Here is a 19664-nt window from a genome sequence, read left to right as displayed (position 1 = left end):
CCATATGGATATAATGCCACACCCATAGGGATATAACCGCACACCCATAGGGATATAACCGCACACCCACCACTAGGGATATAACCGCACACCCATAGGGATACAACCGCACACCCATAGGGATACAACCGCACACCCATAGGGATACAACCGCACACCCATAGGGATATAACCGCACACCCATAGGGATATAACGCCACACCCATAGAGATATAACCGCACACCCATAGGGATATAACCGCACACCCATAGGGATATAACCGCACACCCATAGGGATATAACCGCACACCCATAGGGATATAACGCCACACCCATAGAGATATAACCGCACACCCATAGAGATATAACCGCACACCCATAGAGATATAACCGCACACCCATAGGGATATAACCGCACACCCACCACTAGGGATATAACCGCACACCCATAGGGATATAACCGCACACCCACCACTAGGGATACAACCGCACACCCATAGGGATACAACCGCACACCCATAGGGATATAACCGCACACGTACCACTAGGGATATAACGCCACACCCATAGGGATATAACGCCACACCCATAGAGATATAACCGCACACCCATAGAGATATAACCGCACACCCATAGAGATATAACCGCACACCCATAGAGATATAACCGCACACCCATAGAGATATAACCGCACACCCATAGGGATATAACCGCACACCCATAGGGATATAACCGCACACCCATAGAGATATAACGGCACACCCATAGGGATATAACCGCACACCCATAGGGATATAACGCCACACCCATAGGGATATAACCGCACACCCATAGGGATATAACGCCAAACCCATAGGGATATAACCGCACACCCATAGGGATATAACCGCACACCCATAGGGATATAACCGCACACCCATAGGGATATAACCGCACACCCATAGGGATATAACGCCACATCCATAGGGATATAATGGCACACCCATAGGGATATAACGCCACACTCATAGGAACATAACGCCACACCCATAGAGATATAACCGCACACCCATAGGGATATAACCGCACACCCATAGGGATATAACCGCACACCCATAGGGATATAACCGCACACCCATAGGGATATAACCGCACACCCATAGGGATATAACGCCACATCCATAGAGATATAACCGCACACCCATAGGGATATAACCGCACACCCATAGGGATATAACCGCACACCCATAGGGATATTACCGCACACCCATAGGGATATAACCGCACACCCATAGGGATATAACCGCACACCCATAGAGATATAACCGCACACCCATAGGGATATAACCGCACACCCATAGGGATATAACCGCACACCCATAGGGATATAACGCCACATCCATAGAGATATAACCGCACACCCATAGGGATATAACCGCACACCCATAGGGATATAACCGCACACCCATAGGGATATAACCGCACACCCATAGGGATATAACCGCACACCCATAGGGATATAACGCCACATCCATAGAGATATAACCGCACACCCATAGGGATATAACCGCACACCCATAGGGATATAACCGCACACCCATAGGGATATTACCGCACACCCATAGGGATATAACCGCACACCCATAGAGATATAACCGCACACCCATAGGGATATAACCGCACACCCATAGAGATATAACCGCACACCCATAGGGATATAACGCCACATCCATAGAGATATAACCGCACACCCATAGGGATATAACCGCACACCCATAGGGATATAACCGCACACCCATAGGGATATTACCGCACACCCATAGGGATATAACCGCACACCCATAGGGATATAACCGCACACCCATAGGGATATAACCGCACAGCCACCACTCAGACATGACCGTAGGGCTCCAAAAGAACCACATAACCTGTGACCCTCCTCTCCACAGACGATGGCACTGTATACCTCGAGGTTCATTCTTCTGCCATCTTCAGGGATTTGTTTGGGACCCTTCAAGGCTACGACTCTCAGGATACACAGACGCCCCTGGCAGTATCTATGCCCAGCAAGGTAATCCATGAAGGTGGTCGATATGTATACACTGTACTGGAGAAATAATTTAGGTGTATATATGTATACCCCACCTGCGCCCCCTATGACAAAGCAGAACTATTACCACAGTAGTTCCCATACAACAACACCAGTCACGGCACCCATATAATACAACAACCGCTCCCATGGTTCCATGCTGCCCTCTCTTCCTCTAACAGGTAAAAGGGAGCCATTGAGTGCAGCGGGGTAGCTATAGAGGTAGCAGTCACACTGGGGCCCTGGTGGCTAAGGGGGCCCCAAAGCACATCTTCCCCATAAGAGAACAGTATTATAATTGGCATCAGGGCCCAGAAGCTACATGCTACGCCTCCGCTGGAGTGGCAGCGTACTCCTGTCTCACAATAAGGCAGGCATAGGAAACCTTCAGCACTGCTGATACTTTGGACTACATCTCCCATGATGCTTTGTCAGCATTTGGGCTGTAAGAGCATCATGGGAGATGTAGTCCAAAACATCAGCAGTGCCGAGGTTGCCTATGCCTGCAATAAGGCATTGGTCTGACCTTAGATATAAGAGGGACTGTCCCGCCATGTTTCGCCAGTTTTTTACTAGAGTTAGGAAGGGCAAATGTGCTATAACCATGTCCGATCACGAGGCCTCATACAGCAGTATACAGGAGATATCACAATTATATAAACCACTTGTAAGTATAGGGGGGTAGAGACGACAATGCTGGTGTTCCACACGTACCTTGTCCGGCTCTAGTCCCACATCCGTCCTCCACAACCAGCAACTTTCCTTACACATGTGCCGACCTATCAGGAGGTGAGTGAACTGGACCAATCAGCTCGGTGCTCACGGAGGCAGTAAACCTGCTCTGACTATAAAGCGGCACAAATAACATATATAGCGCAAAAGATGCTGAAAGAGGCAATAAGGAAACATAGGGTGGAGGGAGCGTGAATAAAAAACAATATGACACTATTGGCATTAGAGAGAACCTGTCATGATCTTGTTAAATGTTATAATCCTCCCAGGTCACGGACCCCATCATGATAACCTCCCCCCCCCCCCCCCCGCCATCATATGATTCTCAGGGGTGTGGAATTGTAATAAAAAAAACTACTTGTCCATGGGACTAAAATGGAGCCAAATCTACTTGTCCCTCATGACGATCCACTTGTCCGGACCAATTTTCGCTTTTACGCTCTCGTTTTTTCCTCCTCGCCCTATAATAGCCGTAACTACCTACTATAATGATACCTTTTATTTTTTCAATAACATTCTCCGAAACAAAAAAAATATATATATATATATAATCGGTGAAGTGAAATTGAAATAGTAAAATATAATTTAGCAGATTTGGTGGTTTTCTTTTCTGCGCCATTTACCTTGTGGTTGAGATAACGTGTTGTTTTTATATTTTAGGCGCCTGATTACAGTAATACCAGATTCCTATAGTTTACGTCCTGTTTTACTAATTTTAAAAAAATTCGGAGCTTTTTAAAAAAAAAAAAAAAAAAAAATGTATTGCCATTTTTTGACCCTTGTAGCTTTTTTTTAAAACATTTTTTTGCATACCAGGCTGCAAGAGGGCTCATTTATTGCGCCATAATCCGTTTTTTGTATTGGTACCATTTTGGTATTGATCTGACTTTTTTTAATTGCTTTTCAACTTTTTTTTCTGGGATATTATAAAAATTGCAATTCTGTGGTTTGGTATTTTTTTTCTTTTTTTTTTTAGGTAATTTACCGTACGGGATACATAATGTTATATTTTAATAGTTCGTACAGTTACGCACGCATCGATACTAAATATGTTTATCTTTATTATGTTTACATGTTTTTTTTATATAGGTTGGAAGGGGTTAATGTGTGTCTTTTAAACTTTTATTACATTTTATTTAATTTTTTTTACACTTTATTAGACTTTTAGGAGGAATCATTAGATTCCTCATACAGATCTATAGAGTTCTATTAAAGGGGTACTCTGGTGAAAAACTTTTTTTTTTTTTTTTTTTTAAATCAACTGGTGCCAGAAAGTTAAACAGATTTGTCAATTACTTCTATTAAAAAATCTTAATCCTTCCTGTACTTTTTAGCTGCTGAATACTACAAAAAGTACAAGTACTTGTGCAAATGTCCAGTATCGGTACCCCAGTAGCAGAAGGGGAAAAAAATGTGGGGTGAAATATATAAACCAGTGTTTCCCAACCAGGGTGCCTCCAGCTGTTGCAAAACTACAACTCCCAGCATGCCCGGACAGCCAACGGCTGTCCGGGCATGCTGGGAGTTGTAATTTTGCAACAGCTGGAGGCACCCTGGTTGGGAAATACTGATATAAACCGATGATTTAAAGAAGAAGTGAGATCCAAATCCCAAAGAGTAGGCAAAGATGGAGGGCGGATATAGGAGACTTAGGAGAAGAGGATTGGGGTGTTGTTTATAAAAACATAAAAAAAACTCATCAATCACAGGATCTCGCATTTCAAATTGGTTTACCGTCTGCACTATACACCGGTTTTATTAAAAAAAGATGGGGGGCAGATTAAAGGGGTACTCCGGTGAAAACCTTTTTTCTTTTAAATCAACTGGTGGCAGAAAGTTAAACATATTTGTAAATTACTTCTATTAAAAAATCTTAATCCTTCCTGTACTTATTAGCTGCGGAATACTACAGAGGAAATTCTTTTCTTTTTGGAATGCTCTCTGATGACATCACGAGCACAGTTCTCTCTGCTGACGTTATTATAATAATAAAAATAACACTTTATTTATTGTTGTCCTTAGTGGGATTTGAACCCAAGTCCCCAGCACTGTAAGGCAGCAATGCTAACCACTGAGCCACCATACTGCCCTTAGCATACATCTGCTATGCATGGTTGCTAAAATGGACAGAGATGTCAGCAGAGAGCACTGTGTTCGTGATGTCATCAGTGTTCCAAAAAGAAAGGAATTTCCTCTGTAGCATTCAGCAGCTAATAAATACTGGAAGGATTAAGATTTTTTCATAGAAGTAATTTACAAATATGTTTAACTTTCTGCCACCAGTTTATTTAAAAGAAAAAAGGTTTTCACCGGAGTACCCCTTTAAACTCGGTCTGCCCTAAATGTTGTGAAGAAAATGCCGACTTAAAGGGGTTATGCAGGAATAGAAAAACAGAGCTAATTTCTTTCAAAAACAGCTCCATGTCTGTCCCCAGGTTGGGTGTGGTTTTACAACTTGGCTCCATTCACTTTAATAGAACTGATCTGCAGAACCACACCCAACCTGGAGACAGACAGGGTGCTGTTTCTGAAATAAATTAGCTCTGTTTTTCTATTCCTGGATAACCCCTTTAATACACATGATAGGGAGTTGCAGGAAAATACAACATTTCTGGAGGAAGGTTTATCAAAAAATTGGGAAGGGAAAGGTTATAAATGATTTATTGTATGTGGAATATAATTTTCAAAAAATAAATAAATACAAACAATAACAAAAAAAAAAACCCTGCTGTGACTGCAAACATGTGCCCAGGATAGAAGTACTTCCCATCACAGGCATTCCTGTATTCCCTGTCCCTGACTAATCTTCTGACCTCCTGTGACCTGACCTTCTGCCAGTTTTCTGATGTTGCTATGTCTGTTGATTTTGTACTACGCCACTGTCTGTTGATTTGTACTACGCCATTGCCTGTTTTGTGATGTTGCATTTGACTTCAGATTTTGTACCACGATACCCTCTAGGTTTGACCCATAGCTTGTCCTGACTCTGTCTTACCTTTGTGATTTTGTACCTTGTCTGCCCGTGTGTTACTGACCTGTTTTGTCTGTGTCACGATGCCGGCTGGCAGGTAGTGGACCCTCTGTGCCAGAGAGGGATTGGCGTGGACCGTGCTAGTGGACCGGTTCTAAGCCACTACTGGTTTTCACCAGAGCCCGCCGCAAAGCGGGATGGTCTTGCTGCGGCGGTAGTGACCAGGTCGTATCCACCAGCAACGGCTCACCTCTCTGGCTGCTGAAGATAGGCGCGGTACAAGGGAGTAGGCAGAAGCAAGGTCGGACGTAGCAGAAGGTCGGGGCAGGCAGCAAGGATCGTAGTCAGGGGCAACGGCAGAAGGTCTGGAAACACAGGCAAGGAACACACAAGGAACGCTTTCACTGGCACTAAGGCAACAAGATCCGGCAAGGGAGTGCAAGGGAAGTGAGGTAATATAGGGAAGTGCACAGGTGAAAACCCTAATTGGAACCACTGCGCCAATCAGCGGCGCAGTGGCCCTTTAAATCGCAGAGACCCGGCGCGCGCGCGCCCTAGGGAGCGGGGCCGCGCGCGCCGGGACAGAACAGACGGGGAGCGAGTCAGGTAGGGGAGCCGGGGTGCGCATCGCGAGCGGGCGCTACCCGCATCGCGAATCGCATCCCGGCTGGCAGCGGGATCGCAGCGCCCCGGGTCAGAGGACGTGACCGGAGCGCTGCAGCGGAGGGAGTGAAGCGAGCGCTCCGGGGAGGAGCGGGGACCCGGAGCGCTCGGCGTAACAGTACCCCCCCCCTTGGGTCTCCCCCTCTTCTTGGAGCCTGAGAACCTGAGGAGCAGACTTTTGTCAAGGATGTTGTCCTCAGGTTCCCAGGATCTCTCTTCAGGACCACAACCCTCCCAGTCTACTAAAAAAAAATTTTTCCCTCTGACCTTTTTGGCAGCCAAAATTTCCTTGACCGAGAAGACGTCCGAGGAGCCGGAAACAGGAGTGGGAGGAACAGATTTGGGAGAAAAACGGTTGAGGATGAGTGGTTTGAGAAGAGAGACGTGAAAGGCATTAGGGATACGAAGAGAAGGAGGAAGAAGAAGTTTATAAGAGACAGGATTAATTTGACACAAAATTTTGAAAGGACCAAGATAGCGTGGTCCCAACTTGTAGCTAGGGACACGGAAGCGGACATATTTAGCGGAGAGCCATACCTTGTCTCCAGGGGAAAAAACGGGGGGAGCTCTTCTTTTCTTATCCGCGAACCTCTTCATGCGTGAAGAAGCCTGTAAGAGAGAATTTTGGGTCTCTCTCCATATAATGGAAAGGTCACGAGAAATTTCATCCACAGCGGGCAGACCAGAGGGCAAGGGGGTAGGGAGGGGGGGAAGAGGGTGACGGCCGTACACCACGAAAAATGGGGATTTGGAGGAAGATTCAGAGACCCTGAAGTTATACGAGAATTCGGCCCATGGAAGGAGATCTGCCCAGTCATCCTGGCGGGAGGAAACAAAATGTCGCAAATAATCACCCAGGATCTGGTTAATTCTTTCTACTTGTCCATTGGACTGGGGATGATATGCAGAGGAAAAATTTAATTTAATCTTGAGTTGTTTACAGAGAGCCCTCCAGAATTTAGACACGAATTGGACCCCTCTATCCGAGACAATCTGCGTAGGCAACCCGTGAAGACGAAAAATGTGTACAAAAAATTGTTTAGCCAACTGAGGCGCAGAAGGAAGACCAGGAAGAGGGATGAAATGTGCCATTTTGGAGAATCGATCAACGACCACCCAAATAACGGTGTTGCCACGGGAAGGGGGTAAATCAGTAATAAAATCCATACCAATCAGAGACCAAGGCTGTTCGGGGACAGGCAGAGGATGAAGAAAACCAGCGGGCTTCTGGCGAGGAGTCTTATCCCGGGCACAGATAGTACAGGCTCGCACAAAGTCCCCAACATCCGTCTCCAGAGTCGGCCACCAATAGAAGCGGGAGATGAGTTGCACAGATTTCTTGATGCCCGCATGACCTGCGAGATGGGAGGAGTGACCCCATTTGAGGATTCCGAGGCGTTGGCGTGGAGAAACAAAGGTCTTTCCTGGAGGAGTCTGCCTGATGGAGGCAGGAGAAGTGGAGATCAGGCAGTCAGGTGGAATGATGTGTTGCGGAGGGAGATCAACTTCTGAGGCATCCGAGGAACGAGAGAGAGCATCGGCCCTAATGTTCTTATCGGCAGGACGAAAGTGAATCTCAAAATTAAATCGGGCAAAGAACAGAGACCACCGGGCCTGGCGAGGATTCAGCCGTTGGGCAGACTGGAGGTAGGAGAGGTTCTTGTGGTCGGTGTAGATAATAACAGGAAATCTTGATCCCTCCAGCAGATGCCTCCATTCCTCAAGTGCTAATTTAATGGCTAGAAGCTCTCGATCCCCGATGGAGTAGTTCCTCTCCGCTGGAGAGAAGGTCCTAGAGAAAAAACCACAAGTGACAGCATGCCCGGAAGAATTTTTTTGTAGAAGAACAGCTCCAGCTCCCACTGAGGAGGCATCAACCTCCAATAGGAAGGGTTTGGAAGGGTCAGGTCTGGAGAGCACGGGAGCCGAAGAAAAGGCAGACTTGAGTCGTTAAAAGGAGTCTTCTGCTTGAGGAGGCCAGGACTTGGGATCAGCATTTTTTTTGGTTAAAGCCACGATAGGAGCCACAATGGTAGAAAAATGTGGAATAAATTGCCTGTAATAATTGGCGAACCCCAAAAAGCGTTGGATAGCACGGAGTCCGGAGGGGCGTGGCCAATCTAAGACGGCAGAGAGTTTGTCTGGATCCATCTGTAGTCCCTGGCCAGAGACCAAATATCCTAGAAAAGGAAGAGATTGGCATTCAAACAGACATTTCTCAATTTTGGCATAGAGTTGGTTGTCACGAAGTCTCTGAAGAACCATACGGACATGCTGGCGGTGTTCTTCTAGATTGGCAGAAAAAATTAGGATATCGTCCAGATATACAACAACACAGGAGTATAACAGATCACGAAAAATTTCATTGACAAAGTCTTGGAAGACGGCAGGGGCATTGCACAGTCCAAAGGGCATGACCAGATACTCAAAGTGTCCATCTCTGGTGTTAAATGCCGTTTTCCACTCGTCCCCCTCTCTGATGCGGATGAGGTTATAGGCGCCTCTTAAGTCCAATTTAGTGAAGATGTGGGCACCTTGGAGGCGATCAAAGAGTTCAGAGATGAGGGGTAAGGGGTAGCGGTTCTTAACCGTGATTTTATTAAGACCGCGGTAGTCAATGCAAGGACGTAGGGAGCCATCTTTTTTGGACACAAAGAAAAATCCGGCTCCGGCAGGAGAGGAGGATTTACGGATAAAGCCCTTTTTTAGATTCTCCTGGACGTATTCGGACATGGCAAGAGTCTCTGGGGCAGAGAGAGGATAAATTCTGCCCCGGGGTGGAGTAGTACCCGGGAGGAGGTCGATAGGGCAATCATAAGGCCTGTGAGGAGGTAGAGTCTCAGCTTGTTTTTTGCAGAAAACATCCGCGAAGTCCATATAGGCCTTAGGGAGACCGGTTACTGGAGGAACCACAGAGTTACGGCAAGGGTTACTGGGAACCGGTTTTAGACAGTTCTTGGAACAAGAGGACCCCCAACTCTTGATCTCCCCAGTGGACCAATCCAGGGTTGGGGAATGAAGTTGAAGCCAGGGAAGTCCAAGGAGAATCTCCGAGGTGCAATTGGGGAGGACCAAAAGTTCAATCCTCTCATGATGAGATCCGATGCTCATAAGAAGGGGCTCCGTGCGGAAACGTATGGTACAGTCCAATCTTTCATTATTTACACAATTGATGTAGAGGGGTCTGGCGAGACTGGTCACCGGGATGTTGAACCTGTTGACGAGAGAGGCCAAAATAAAATTTCCTGCAGATCCAGAGTCCAAGAAGGCCACTGTAGAGAAGGAGAAGGCAGAGGCAGACATCCGCACAGGCACAGTAAGACGTGGAGAAGCAGAGTAGACATCAAGGACTGTCTCACCTTTGTGCGGAGTCAGCGTACGTCTTTCCAGGCGGGGAGGACGGATAGGACAATCCCTCAGGAAGTGTTCGGTACTAGCACAGTACAGGCAGAGGTTCTCCATACGGCGTCGTGTCCTCTCTTGAGGTGTCAGGCGAGACCGGTCGACCTGCATAGCCTCCACGGCGGGAGGCACAGGAACAGATTGCAGGGGACCAGAGGAGAGAGGAGCCGAGGAGACGAAACGCCTCGTGCGAACAGAGTCCATATCTTGGCGGAGTTCCTGACGCCTTTCAGAAAAACGCATGTCAATGCGAGTGGCTAGGTGAATAAGTTCATGTAGATTAGCAGGAATTTCTCGTGCGGCCAGAACATCTTTAATGTTGCTGGATAGGCCTTTTTTGAAGGTCGCGCAGAGGGCCTCATTATTCCAGGACAATTCTGAAGCAAGTGTACGGAATTGTACGGCATACTCGCCAACGGAAGAATTACCCTGGACCAGGTTCAACAGGGCAGTCTCAGCAGAAGAGGCTCGGGCAGGTTCCTCAAAGACACTTCGGATTTCCGAGAAGAAGGAGTGTACAGAGGCAGTGACGGGGTCATTGCGGTCCCAGAGCGGTGTGGCCCATGACAGGGCTTTTCCGGACAGAAGACTGACTACGAAAGCCACCTTAGACCTTTCAGTGGGAAACAGGTCCGACATCATCTCCAGATGCAGGGAACATTGGGAAAGAAAGCCACGGCAAAACTTAGAGTCCCCATCAAATTTATCCGGCAAGGATAAGCGTATCCCAGGAGCGGCCACTCGCTGCGGAGGAGGTGCAGGAGCTGGCGGAGGAGATGACTGCTGAAGCTGTGGTAGCAACTGTTGTAGCATAACGGTCAGTTGAGACAGCTGTTGGCCTTGTTGCGCTATCTGTTGTGACTGCTGGGCGACCACCGTGGTAAGGTCAGCGACAACTGGCAGAGGAACTTCAGCGGGATCCATGGCCGGATCTACTGTCACGATGCCGGCTGGCAGGTAGTGGACCCTCTGTGCCAGAGAGGGATTGGCGTGGACCGTGCTAGTGGACCGGTTCTAAGCCACTACTGGTTTTCACCAGAGCCCGCCGCCAAGCGGGATGGTCTTGCTGCGGCGGTAGTGACCAGGTCGTATCCACTAGCAACGGCTCACCTCTCTGGCTGCTGAAGATAGGCGCGGTACAAGGGAGTAGGCAGAAGCAAGGTCGGACGTAGCAGAAGGTCGGGGCAGGCAGCAAGGATCGTAGTCAGGGGCAACGGCAGAAGGTCTGGAAACACAGGCAAGGAACACACAAGGAACGCTTTCACTGGCACTAAGGCAACAAGATCCGGCAAGGGAGTGCAAGGGAAGTGAGGTAATATAGGGAAGTGCACAGGTGAAAACCCTAATTGGAACCACTGCGCCAATCAGCGGCGCAGTGGCCCTTTAAATCGCAGAGACCCGGCGCGCGCGCGCCCTAGGGAGCGGGGCCGCGCGCGCCGGGACAGAACAGACGGGGAGCGAGTCAGGTAGGGGAGCCGGGGTGCGCATCGCGAGCGGGCGCTACCCGCATCGCAAATCGCATCCCGGCTGGCAGCGGGATCGCAGCGCCCCGGGTCAGAGGACGTGACCGGAGCGCTGCAGCGGAGGGAGTGAAGCGAGCGCTCCGGGGAGGAGCGGGGACCCGGAGCGCTCGGCGTAACAGTCTGACTATTCTGACTTCTCTTATGCCCCTGCATGTAGTTCATTGTAGGGAGTGGCACCCAGTTGGGGGGCCCCGTTTAGGGCAGATTGTCCATGTAGGTAGGAAAAGGTTTTTGTTTTGTTTTTTGTAATTGGTAGGTTGCTCCCTACCCTGAATATGACAACTGGCAACTAAGAGAGCATTATAAATATGAAGATAATATAGGATCATGTGCAGTATAATGGTGGTCACTGGCGTGTGCCCTTCCTGCAGGTGGTGTTCTGCTCTCTAGGGTACAATCACCTGGCGCTCGCAGATGAATTTGGGAGAATATTTATGCAAGGAAACAACAGCTTCGGACAACTGGGCACAAGGGACAAGATTAACAGAGGAGTCCCCTGCCAGGTAACACAATATATATGCCTAATGTCTCCTGACTGTCCATGTGCCGTCCTTGTGTCCTTATCCTCCCACTTCTTCCATCTCTTCCGTTGCTCCTGTTTTTCCCTCTATTCTACCTACTTTCTCATTGTACCTGTCCTTTTCCATATTTCATAGCCCCCCCCCCCCCCCCCCCCGTCCTCTGTTCCCCTCACACCTCTGCCTCCTTTGCCCTTCAACCACCCGGCCCTGTTCCCTTCCATGTTCTTTCTCTTACCCTACCTGGCCTCTGTCCCCTACGTATCCTAACCTGTTCCCAATCCTCTAACTATCCTTCTTCTGGCCTCTGTTCCCCTCACACCCCTGTCTCCTTTGCCCTTCAACCACCCCGGCCCTATTCCCTTTTTATGTTTTTTCTCCTACCCTACCTGGCCTCTGTCCCCTACATATACTAACTTGTTCCCAATCCTCTAACTATCCTTCTTCTGGCCTCTGTTCCCCTTACACCTCTGCCTCCTTCGGCCTCTTTCTTCCATGTATCCATTTCTTGGCCCTATTCCTTCAACTATCCCTCATCTGGACTTTGTCCTTTATCCTTTACTGACCGCTGTTCTCTATTGATCATCTGACCAATTATCCTTCACCCGCCCCTGTTCTCTATCTATCCTTTATATGGCCTTTTCTCTTCACCTGTCCCTCACTGGACTTCTGTCCTCCATCTATCCTCCACCTGACCCCCATCTTCTATCTGCTTTTACTTGCCCTCTATTCCCCATCTATCCTCTACCTGGCCACTGATCTCCCTCTATGGCAGGGTTTCTCAACCAGGGGTACGCCAAGGGTTATGCAGGGGTACGGCAATTCGCTGACAAATACCGGCCATGCATTGGCCTATATTTGTCAGCCGGGAGTGGGGACTGGATGCCGCAGTCGCCGCGGCAGCTCACTGTATTGTACAGCTTTGGCCGGGGCCACCTTATGTGAGCTTCAGTGGCTGCCGGGCCAGACGTGTGATGTCCCTGACGTTGCGAGGAGGTTCCAGCACAGCGCAGAAGGATGTCACCCATCAGTGCGGCCATCCGACCCCTGCCGAACATAATAGACACAGGCCTGGTGAGCATCTTAAAGGAAAACTGTCACATATTTTCTCCCGCACTATCCACAGGTATTGGTAGATAGTGCGGGAGACGCTGATTAAAACGAGCCCTACCTTGGTCTGATCCGTGCCGCTGTTCGCCCGCAATAGTAATTTTAATCTCTGTGTATATCCTTCTGTAACTGGCAAAGGCGGGGCTTCTGCGAGCTAACTGACACTGACGTCAGCGCCGCTCATGAATATTCATCCCTCCCTCTGGTTAGGAGCGGTGAAGAGAGGGAGAACATGCGGGATGAAAATTCATGAGCGGCGCTAACGTCAGTGTCCGTTAGCCCGCAGAAGCCCCGCCTTTGCCAGTTACAGCAGGATATACACAGAGATTAAAACTACAATTGCGGGCGAACGGCGGCACGGATCATACCAAGGTAGGGCTCGTTTTAATCAGCGTCTGCCGCACTATCCACCAATACCTGTGGATAGTGCGGGAGAAAATATGTGACAGTTTTCCTTTAAACTAAGTGTAACACCGCAGTATGGGAGGGTGTTATTGTATGTATCTCATATATTGGCCCAGGGGGATCAGAGGGGGGAATAATTGCACAAGGGGATTAAGATGGAGGGGGGGATAATGGCAAAAGGGGATTAATATGGAGGGGGGGGGATAATGGCAAAAGGGGATTAATATGAAGGGAGGGGGTAATGGCAAAAGGGGATCAAGAGGAAGGGGTTAATAATGGCACAAGGGGATTAATATGGAGGGGGGGGGGGTAATCATTATCTCCCTCCCCCTCCATCTTAATCCCCTTGTACCATTATTCTTCCCTCTTCCCTTTTGCCATTATCCGATTATGGCAAAAGGGGATCAGAGGGAGGGGGGAATAATGGCACAAAGGGATTAAGTATCGCATTAGAAAGGTAAGCACACGTCATTATGAAATTAAGTACTTTTATGACTTATTTTGCCCGCGGGTACCCCTCGCGCATAACTTACCCGCGGACATACTTTCACCCTTTAGGGGTACAGTCGCGAAAAAGCTTGAGAACCACTGCTTTATGGTCCTGTCCTCCATCTATCCTCCATGTGCACTCCTTACTCCATCTATTTTCCACTTCTCTGGTCTTCATCTATCCTCCAAGTGGACTTTTTCCTCCATCTATCCTCCAAGTGACTTTTTCCTCCATCTATCCTCCAAGTGACTTTTTCCTCCATCTATCCTCCATGTGGACAATTTCCTCTACCCGACCTCTGTCCCCTCTATCCTCCCCCTGACCTCTGTCCTTCTCTATCCTCCACCTGACCTCTGTCCTCCACCTGACCTCTGTCCTCCTCTATCCTCCACCTGACCTCTGTCCTCCTTGTTCCTCCACCTGACCTCTGTCCTCCTCGTTCCTCCACCTGACTTCTTCCCTCCTCTATCCTCCACCTGACCTCTATCCTCCATCTGACCTCTGTCCCCCACCTGACCTCTATCCTCCACCTGACCTCTGTCCTCCACCTGACCTCTATCCTCCTTCTGACCTCTGGCCTCCTCTATCCTCCACCTGACCTCGGTCCTCTTCCAAGTATTCCTATTGATGTGCAGACAACACTCATCTACACTTTCTATAGTTATGTATAAGATGATCCCTGCCTTGCCCCGTGTCCATATAGTTCTCCTCTCATGTTTCCTCTGTAGATTCAGTGTTTAAGGAACCCGATTGATGTATTTTGTGGCCTCAACCACACATTAGTCCTGATATGCTCCATGGATTCTGTGAAGGAGATTCATGGCTGCGGATGTGGTGCTGGGGGAAGACTGCCTGGATGGCCTCAAGGATCCCCCTCATTTGTCAAGCTGCTTGTGGAGGTGATGGGGCTTATGGGGAAGTCTAGAGATTCTGTCTAGAGAATGATAAAACAAGGATAAGAGGCTGGGGAGGGACATAGCGAGGCAGGGGAGGAAAAGAAAGGCAGGGGAGGGGCAAAGAAAGGCAGGGGAGGGGCAAAGAAAGGCAGGGGAGAAACAGAGAGGGGCAGGGGAGAGAAAGAGAAAGGCAGGGGAGGGAAAAAGAGAGTCGCAGTGGAGGGGCAAATAATGTCAAGGGAGGGACAAAGAGAGTCGGGAGGGAAAATGAGAGTCAGGAGGGAAAAAGAGAGGCAGGGGAGGGACCGAAAGAGGCAGGGGAGGGGCATAGTGAGGCAGGGGAGGGGCAAAGAGAGTCAGGGGAAGGGCAAATAGAGTCAGGGGAGGAACAGAGAGAGTCAGGGGAGGAACATAGAGAGTCAGGGGAGGAACAGAGAGAGTCTGGTGAGGGACAAGGGGAGTCAGATGAGGGACAGAGAGAGGCAGGGGCAAAGAGAGTCAGGGGAGAGAAAAAGAGAGGCAGGGGAGAGGCAGAAAGAGGCAGGGGAGGAACAGAGAGAGGCAGGGGAGGGGCAGAGAAGGGCAGGAGAGACAGAGAAAGGCAGAGGAGGGAAAAAGAGAGTTACAGGGGAGGGGCAAAGAGAGGCAGGGGAGAGACAGAGAGAGGCAGGGGAGGGACAGAGACAGGGTAGGGACATAATGAGGCAGGGGAGGGGAAGAGAGAGGCAGGAGAGGAGCAAGGAGAGTCAGGGGAGTAACCGAGAGAGGCAAGGGAGGAACAGAGAGAGGCAGGCAAGGGACAGAGAGAGGCAGTGGCAAAGAGTCAGAGGAGGGAAAAAGAGAGTCAGGGGAGGAACAGAGAGAGGCAGAGGAGGGACAGAGAGAGGCAGAGGAGGGACATAGTGAGGCAGGGGAGGGGCAAAGGGAGTCAGGGGAGGGAAAAAGTGTAGGGGAGGGGCAAAGAGAGGCAGGGGAGGGGAAAAGAGAGGCAGAGGAGGAAAAAAGAGAGGACAGGGGAGGTACAGAGAGAAGCAGGAGTGGGGCAAAGAGAGGGAGGGGAGGGACAGAGAATCATGGGAGGAACAGAGAGAAATAGGAGAGTGTCCTAGGGAGGCAGATGAGGGACAAAGAGAGAGACAGGGGAGGGACCAAGAGAGGCAGGGAAGGGACCGAGAGAGACAGAGGAGGGACAGAGAGAAGCAGGGGAGGGACAGTGAGAGGCAGGAGAGGGACAGTGAGAGGCAGAAGAGGAACAGTGAGAGGCAGGAGAGGAACAGTGAGAGGCAGGAGAGGGACAGTGAGAGACAGGAGAGGGACAGTGAGAGGCAGGGGAGGGACAGAGAAAGGCAGGAGAGAGACAGAGAAAGTCAGAAGAGAGACAGAGAAAGGCAGGAGAGGGACAGAGAGAGGCAGGGGAGAGACCCAGAGAGGCAGGAGATGGGCATAGAGAGGACAGGGGAGGTACAGAGAGAGGCAGGAGAAGGAAAGAGAAGCAGGGGAGGGACAGAGAGAGGCAGGAGTGGGGCAAAGAGAGGGAGGGGAGGGACATAGAATCATGGGAGGAACAGAGGGAGAGGGGAGGGACCTAGAGAGGCAGATGAGGGACAAAGAGAGAGACAGGGGAGGGACCAAGAGAGGCAGGGAAGGGACCGAGAGAGACAGAGGAGGGACAGAGAGAAGCAGGGGAGGGACAGTGAGAGGCAGGAGAGGGACAGTGAGAGACAGGAGAGGGACAGTGAGAGGCAGGAGAGGGACAGTGAGAGACAGGAGAGGGACAGTGAGAGACAGTGAGAGGCAGGAGAGGGACAGTGGGAGGCAGGAGAGGGACAGTGAGAGGCAGGAGAGGGACAGTGAGAGGCAGGAGAGGGACAGTGAGAGGCAGGAGAGGAACAGAGAAAGGCAGGAGAGAGACAGAGAAAGGCAGAAGAGAGACAGAGAAAGGCAGGAGAGGGACAGAGAGAGGCAGGGGAGGGACAAAGAGAGAGTCAGGGGAGGGACCCAGAGAGGCAGGAGATGGGCATAGAGAGGGCAGGGGAGGTACAGAGAGAGGCAGGAGAAGGAAAGAGAGACAGGAGGAGGAAAGAGAAGCAGGGGAGGGACAGAGAGAGTCAGGGGAAGGACAGAGAGAGAGGCAGGGGAGGGACAGAGAGAGGCAGGAGAAGGAAAAAGAGGCAGGAAAAGGAAAGAGAAGCAGGGGAGGGACAGAGAGAGAGAAAGAGGCAGGGGAAGGACAAAGAGAGAGGCAGGGGTGGGACAGAGAGAGGCAGGAGAGTGACATAGAGATGGCAGGAGAGTGACATAGAGATGGCAGGGGAGGGGCATAGAGAGGCAGGGTAGGGACATAGAGTGGCAGGGGAGGGACAGAAAGAGGCAGGAGAGGGACAGAGAGAGGCAGAGGAGGGACATAGAGCAGCAGGGGAGGGACATAGAGATGGCAGGGGAGGGACAGAGAGATGGCAGGGGAGGGACAGAGAGATGGCAGGGGAGGTACGGAGAGAGGCAGGAGAGGAAGAGAGGGAGGCAGGAGAGGGACATAGAGATGGCAGGGGAGGGACATAGAGAGGCAGGAGAGGGACATAGAGCAGCAGGGGAGGGACAGAGAGAGGCAGGGGAGGGACATAGAACAGCAGGGGAGGGACAGAGAGAAGCAGGGGAGGGACAAAGAGAGGCAGGGGAGGGACATAGAGCAGCAGGGGAGGGACAGAGAGAGGCAGGGGAGGTACAAAGAGTCAGGGGAGGGACAAAGAGAGGCAGGAGAGGACAGAGAAAGGCAGGAGATGGACATAGAGAGTCAGGGGAGGGACTGAGAGAGGCAGGGGAGGGACAAAGAGAGGCAGGGGAGGGACAAAGAGGGGCAGGAAAGGACAGAGAAAGGCAGGAGATGGACATAGAGAGTCAGGTGAGGGACATAGAGTGGCAGGGGAGGGACAGAGAGAGGCAGGGGAGGGACAAAGAGAGGCAGGAGAGGACAGAGAAAGGCAAGAGATGGACATAGAGTCAGGGGAGGGACATAGAGAGGCAGGGGAGGGACATAGAGAGGCAGGGGAGGGACAGAGAGAAGCAGGGGAGGGACAGAGAGAGGCAGGGGAGGTACAAAGAGTCAGGGGAGGGACAAAGAGAGGCAGGAGAGGACAGAGAAAGGCAGGAGATGGACATAGAGAGTCAGGGGAGGGACAGAGAGAGGCAGGGGAGGGACAAAGAGAGGCAGGGGAGGGACAAAGAGGGGCAGGAGAGGACAGAGAAAGGCAGGAGATGGACATAGAGAGTCAGGTGAGGGACATAGAGTGGCAGGGCAGGGACAGAGAGAGGCAGGGGAGGGACAAAGAGAGGCAGGAGAGGACAGAGAAAGGCAAGAGATGGACATAGAGTCAGGGGAGGGACATAGAGAGGCAGGGGAGGGACATAGAGCGGCAGGGGAGGGACAGAGAGAAGCAGGGGAGGGACAAAGAGAGGCAGGGGAGGGACATAGAGCAGCAGGGGAGGGACAGAGAGAGGCAGGGGAGGGACAAAGAGGCAGGAGAGGACAGAGAAAGGCAGGAGATGGACATAGAGAGTCAGGGGAGGGACATAGAGAGGCAGGGGAGGGACAAAGAGCGGAAGGGAAGGGACATAGGCAGGGGAAAGACAGTGAGGGCAGGGGGGACAAAGAGAAGGAGAGGGAGCAGAGAGAGACAGGGGAGAAACAGAGAGAGGTAGGGAAGGGACAAAAAGAAGCAGGGCAGGGATGCAGAAAGGCAGGGGAGGGACAAAGAGTTATCACTGTTATCTGTGGTGTTACATAGGACTGCAGGTCACATCTACTACATTATCTGTACTCAGAGAGTTATCACTGTGTGTTATCTGTGTTGTTACATAGGACTGCAGGTATGTTACATGTACTATATCTCCTGACAGGTTCCGGTGTGTGCCCGCCGTATCGCTTCTACGCGGGACTGCCTGTATATCATGTCCAGTTATGACCCTGCAGAGAACAGCGGATATAGTCAGCTCCCCGAGGGCGGCCACAGGGAGGAGGACGGGGCGGCTCAGGCCTGTGAACAGTGTATGAACCAGCTGCCGCGCTGCACCAGTGTACAGGAGCGGGTGGCCATGACCAAGGACCTCATCCCCCACTTACCCCTGCAGGGGTATCAGAAGGACTGCCTGTGGGAGGCGCTTGGCATGATTCAGCGGGCGGCTGAGAGGGGGGTACCGGCGAGGACTAACAATACTGGCGCAACTATGGGGGGAAAATAAAATTATCTGATAAAATAAGAAGTCTATAGTGAGATAAAAATACAGCACAAATACCCCATATACTGCCTGATATACTGATCCTGCCTACCACAAATACCTCATATACTGCCTGATATACTGATCCTGCCTACCACAAATACCCCATATACTGCCTAATATACTGATCCTGCCTACCATAAATACCTCATATACTGCCTAATATACTGATCCTGCCTACCATAAATACCTCATATACTGCCTAATATACTGATCCTGCCTACCACAAATACCCCATATACTGCCTAATATACTAATCCTGCCTACCATAAATACCTCATATACTGCCTAATATACTGATCCTGCCTACCACAAATACCCCATATACTGCCTAATATACTAATCCTGCCTACCATAAATACCTCATATACTGCCTAATATACTGATCCTGCCTACCACAAATACCCCATATACTGCCTGATATACTGATCCTGCCTACCAAATACCTCATATACTGCCTGATATACTGATCCTGCCTACCACAAATACCCCATATACTGCCTAATATACTGATCCTGCCTACCACAAATACCTCATATACTGCCTAATATACTAATCCTGCCTACCATAAATACCTCATATACTGCCTAATATACTGATCCTGCCTACCACAAATACCCCATATACTGCCTAA

The 19664-nt window shown here is 50.2% G+C and overlaps 1 protein-coding gene across 3 annotated transcripts in view; it reads left to right on the top strand.

Moving 5' to 3' along the window:
- FBXO24 (F-box protein 24) overlaps window positions 1-19029 on the top strand; it is a 31033-nt gene extending 12004 nt beyond the window's left edge. For 2 of the 3 annotated variants that reach the window (XM_056554186.1, XM_056554187.1), the window contains exons 7-10: window positions 1909-2030; window positions 11711-11842; window positions 14591-14761; window positions 18653-19029. In XM_056554186.1, coding sequence (XP_056410161.1) covers window positions 1909-2030; window positions 11711-11842; window positions 14591-14761; window positions 18653-18994 — 767 coding nt within the window. In that variant the 3' untranslated portion in view covers window positions 18995-19029. The remainder of the gene's footprint in view (window positions 1-1908; window positions 2031-11710; window positions 11843-14590; window positions 14762-18652) is intronic. The other variant, XM_056554188.1, reaches the window with a different exon arrangement.
- Window positions 19030-19664: the final 635 nt, after the last annotated feature.

This window comes from Hyla sarda, unplaced genomic scaffold (genome assembly GCF_029499605.1).
Source record: "Hyla sarda isolate aHylSar1 unplaced genomic scaffold, aHylSar1.hap1 scaffold_59, whole genome shotgun sequence".
Taxonomy (NCBI): domain Eukaryota; kingdom Metazoa; phylum Chordata; class Amphibia; order Anura; family Hylidae; genus Hyla; species Hyla sarda.
Note: the sequence above shows the minus strand (reverse complement) of the source record. Positions and strands in the feature narration are given on the sequence as shown.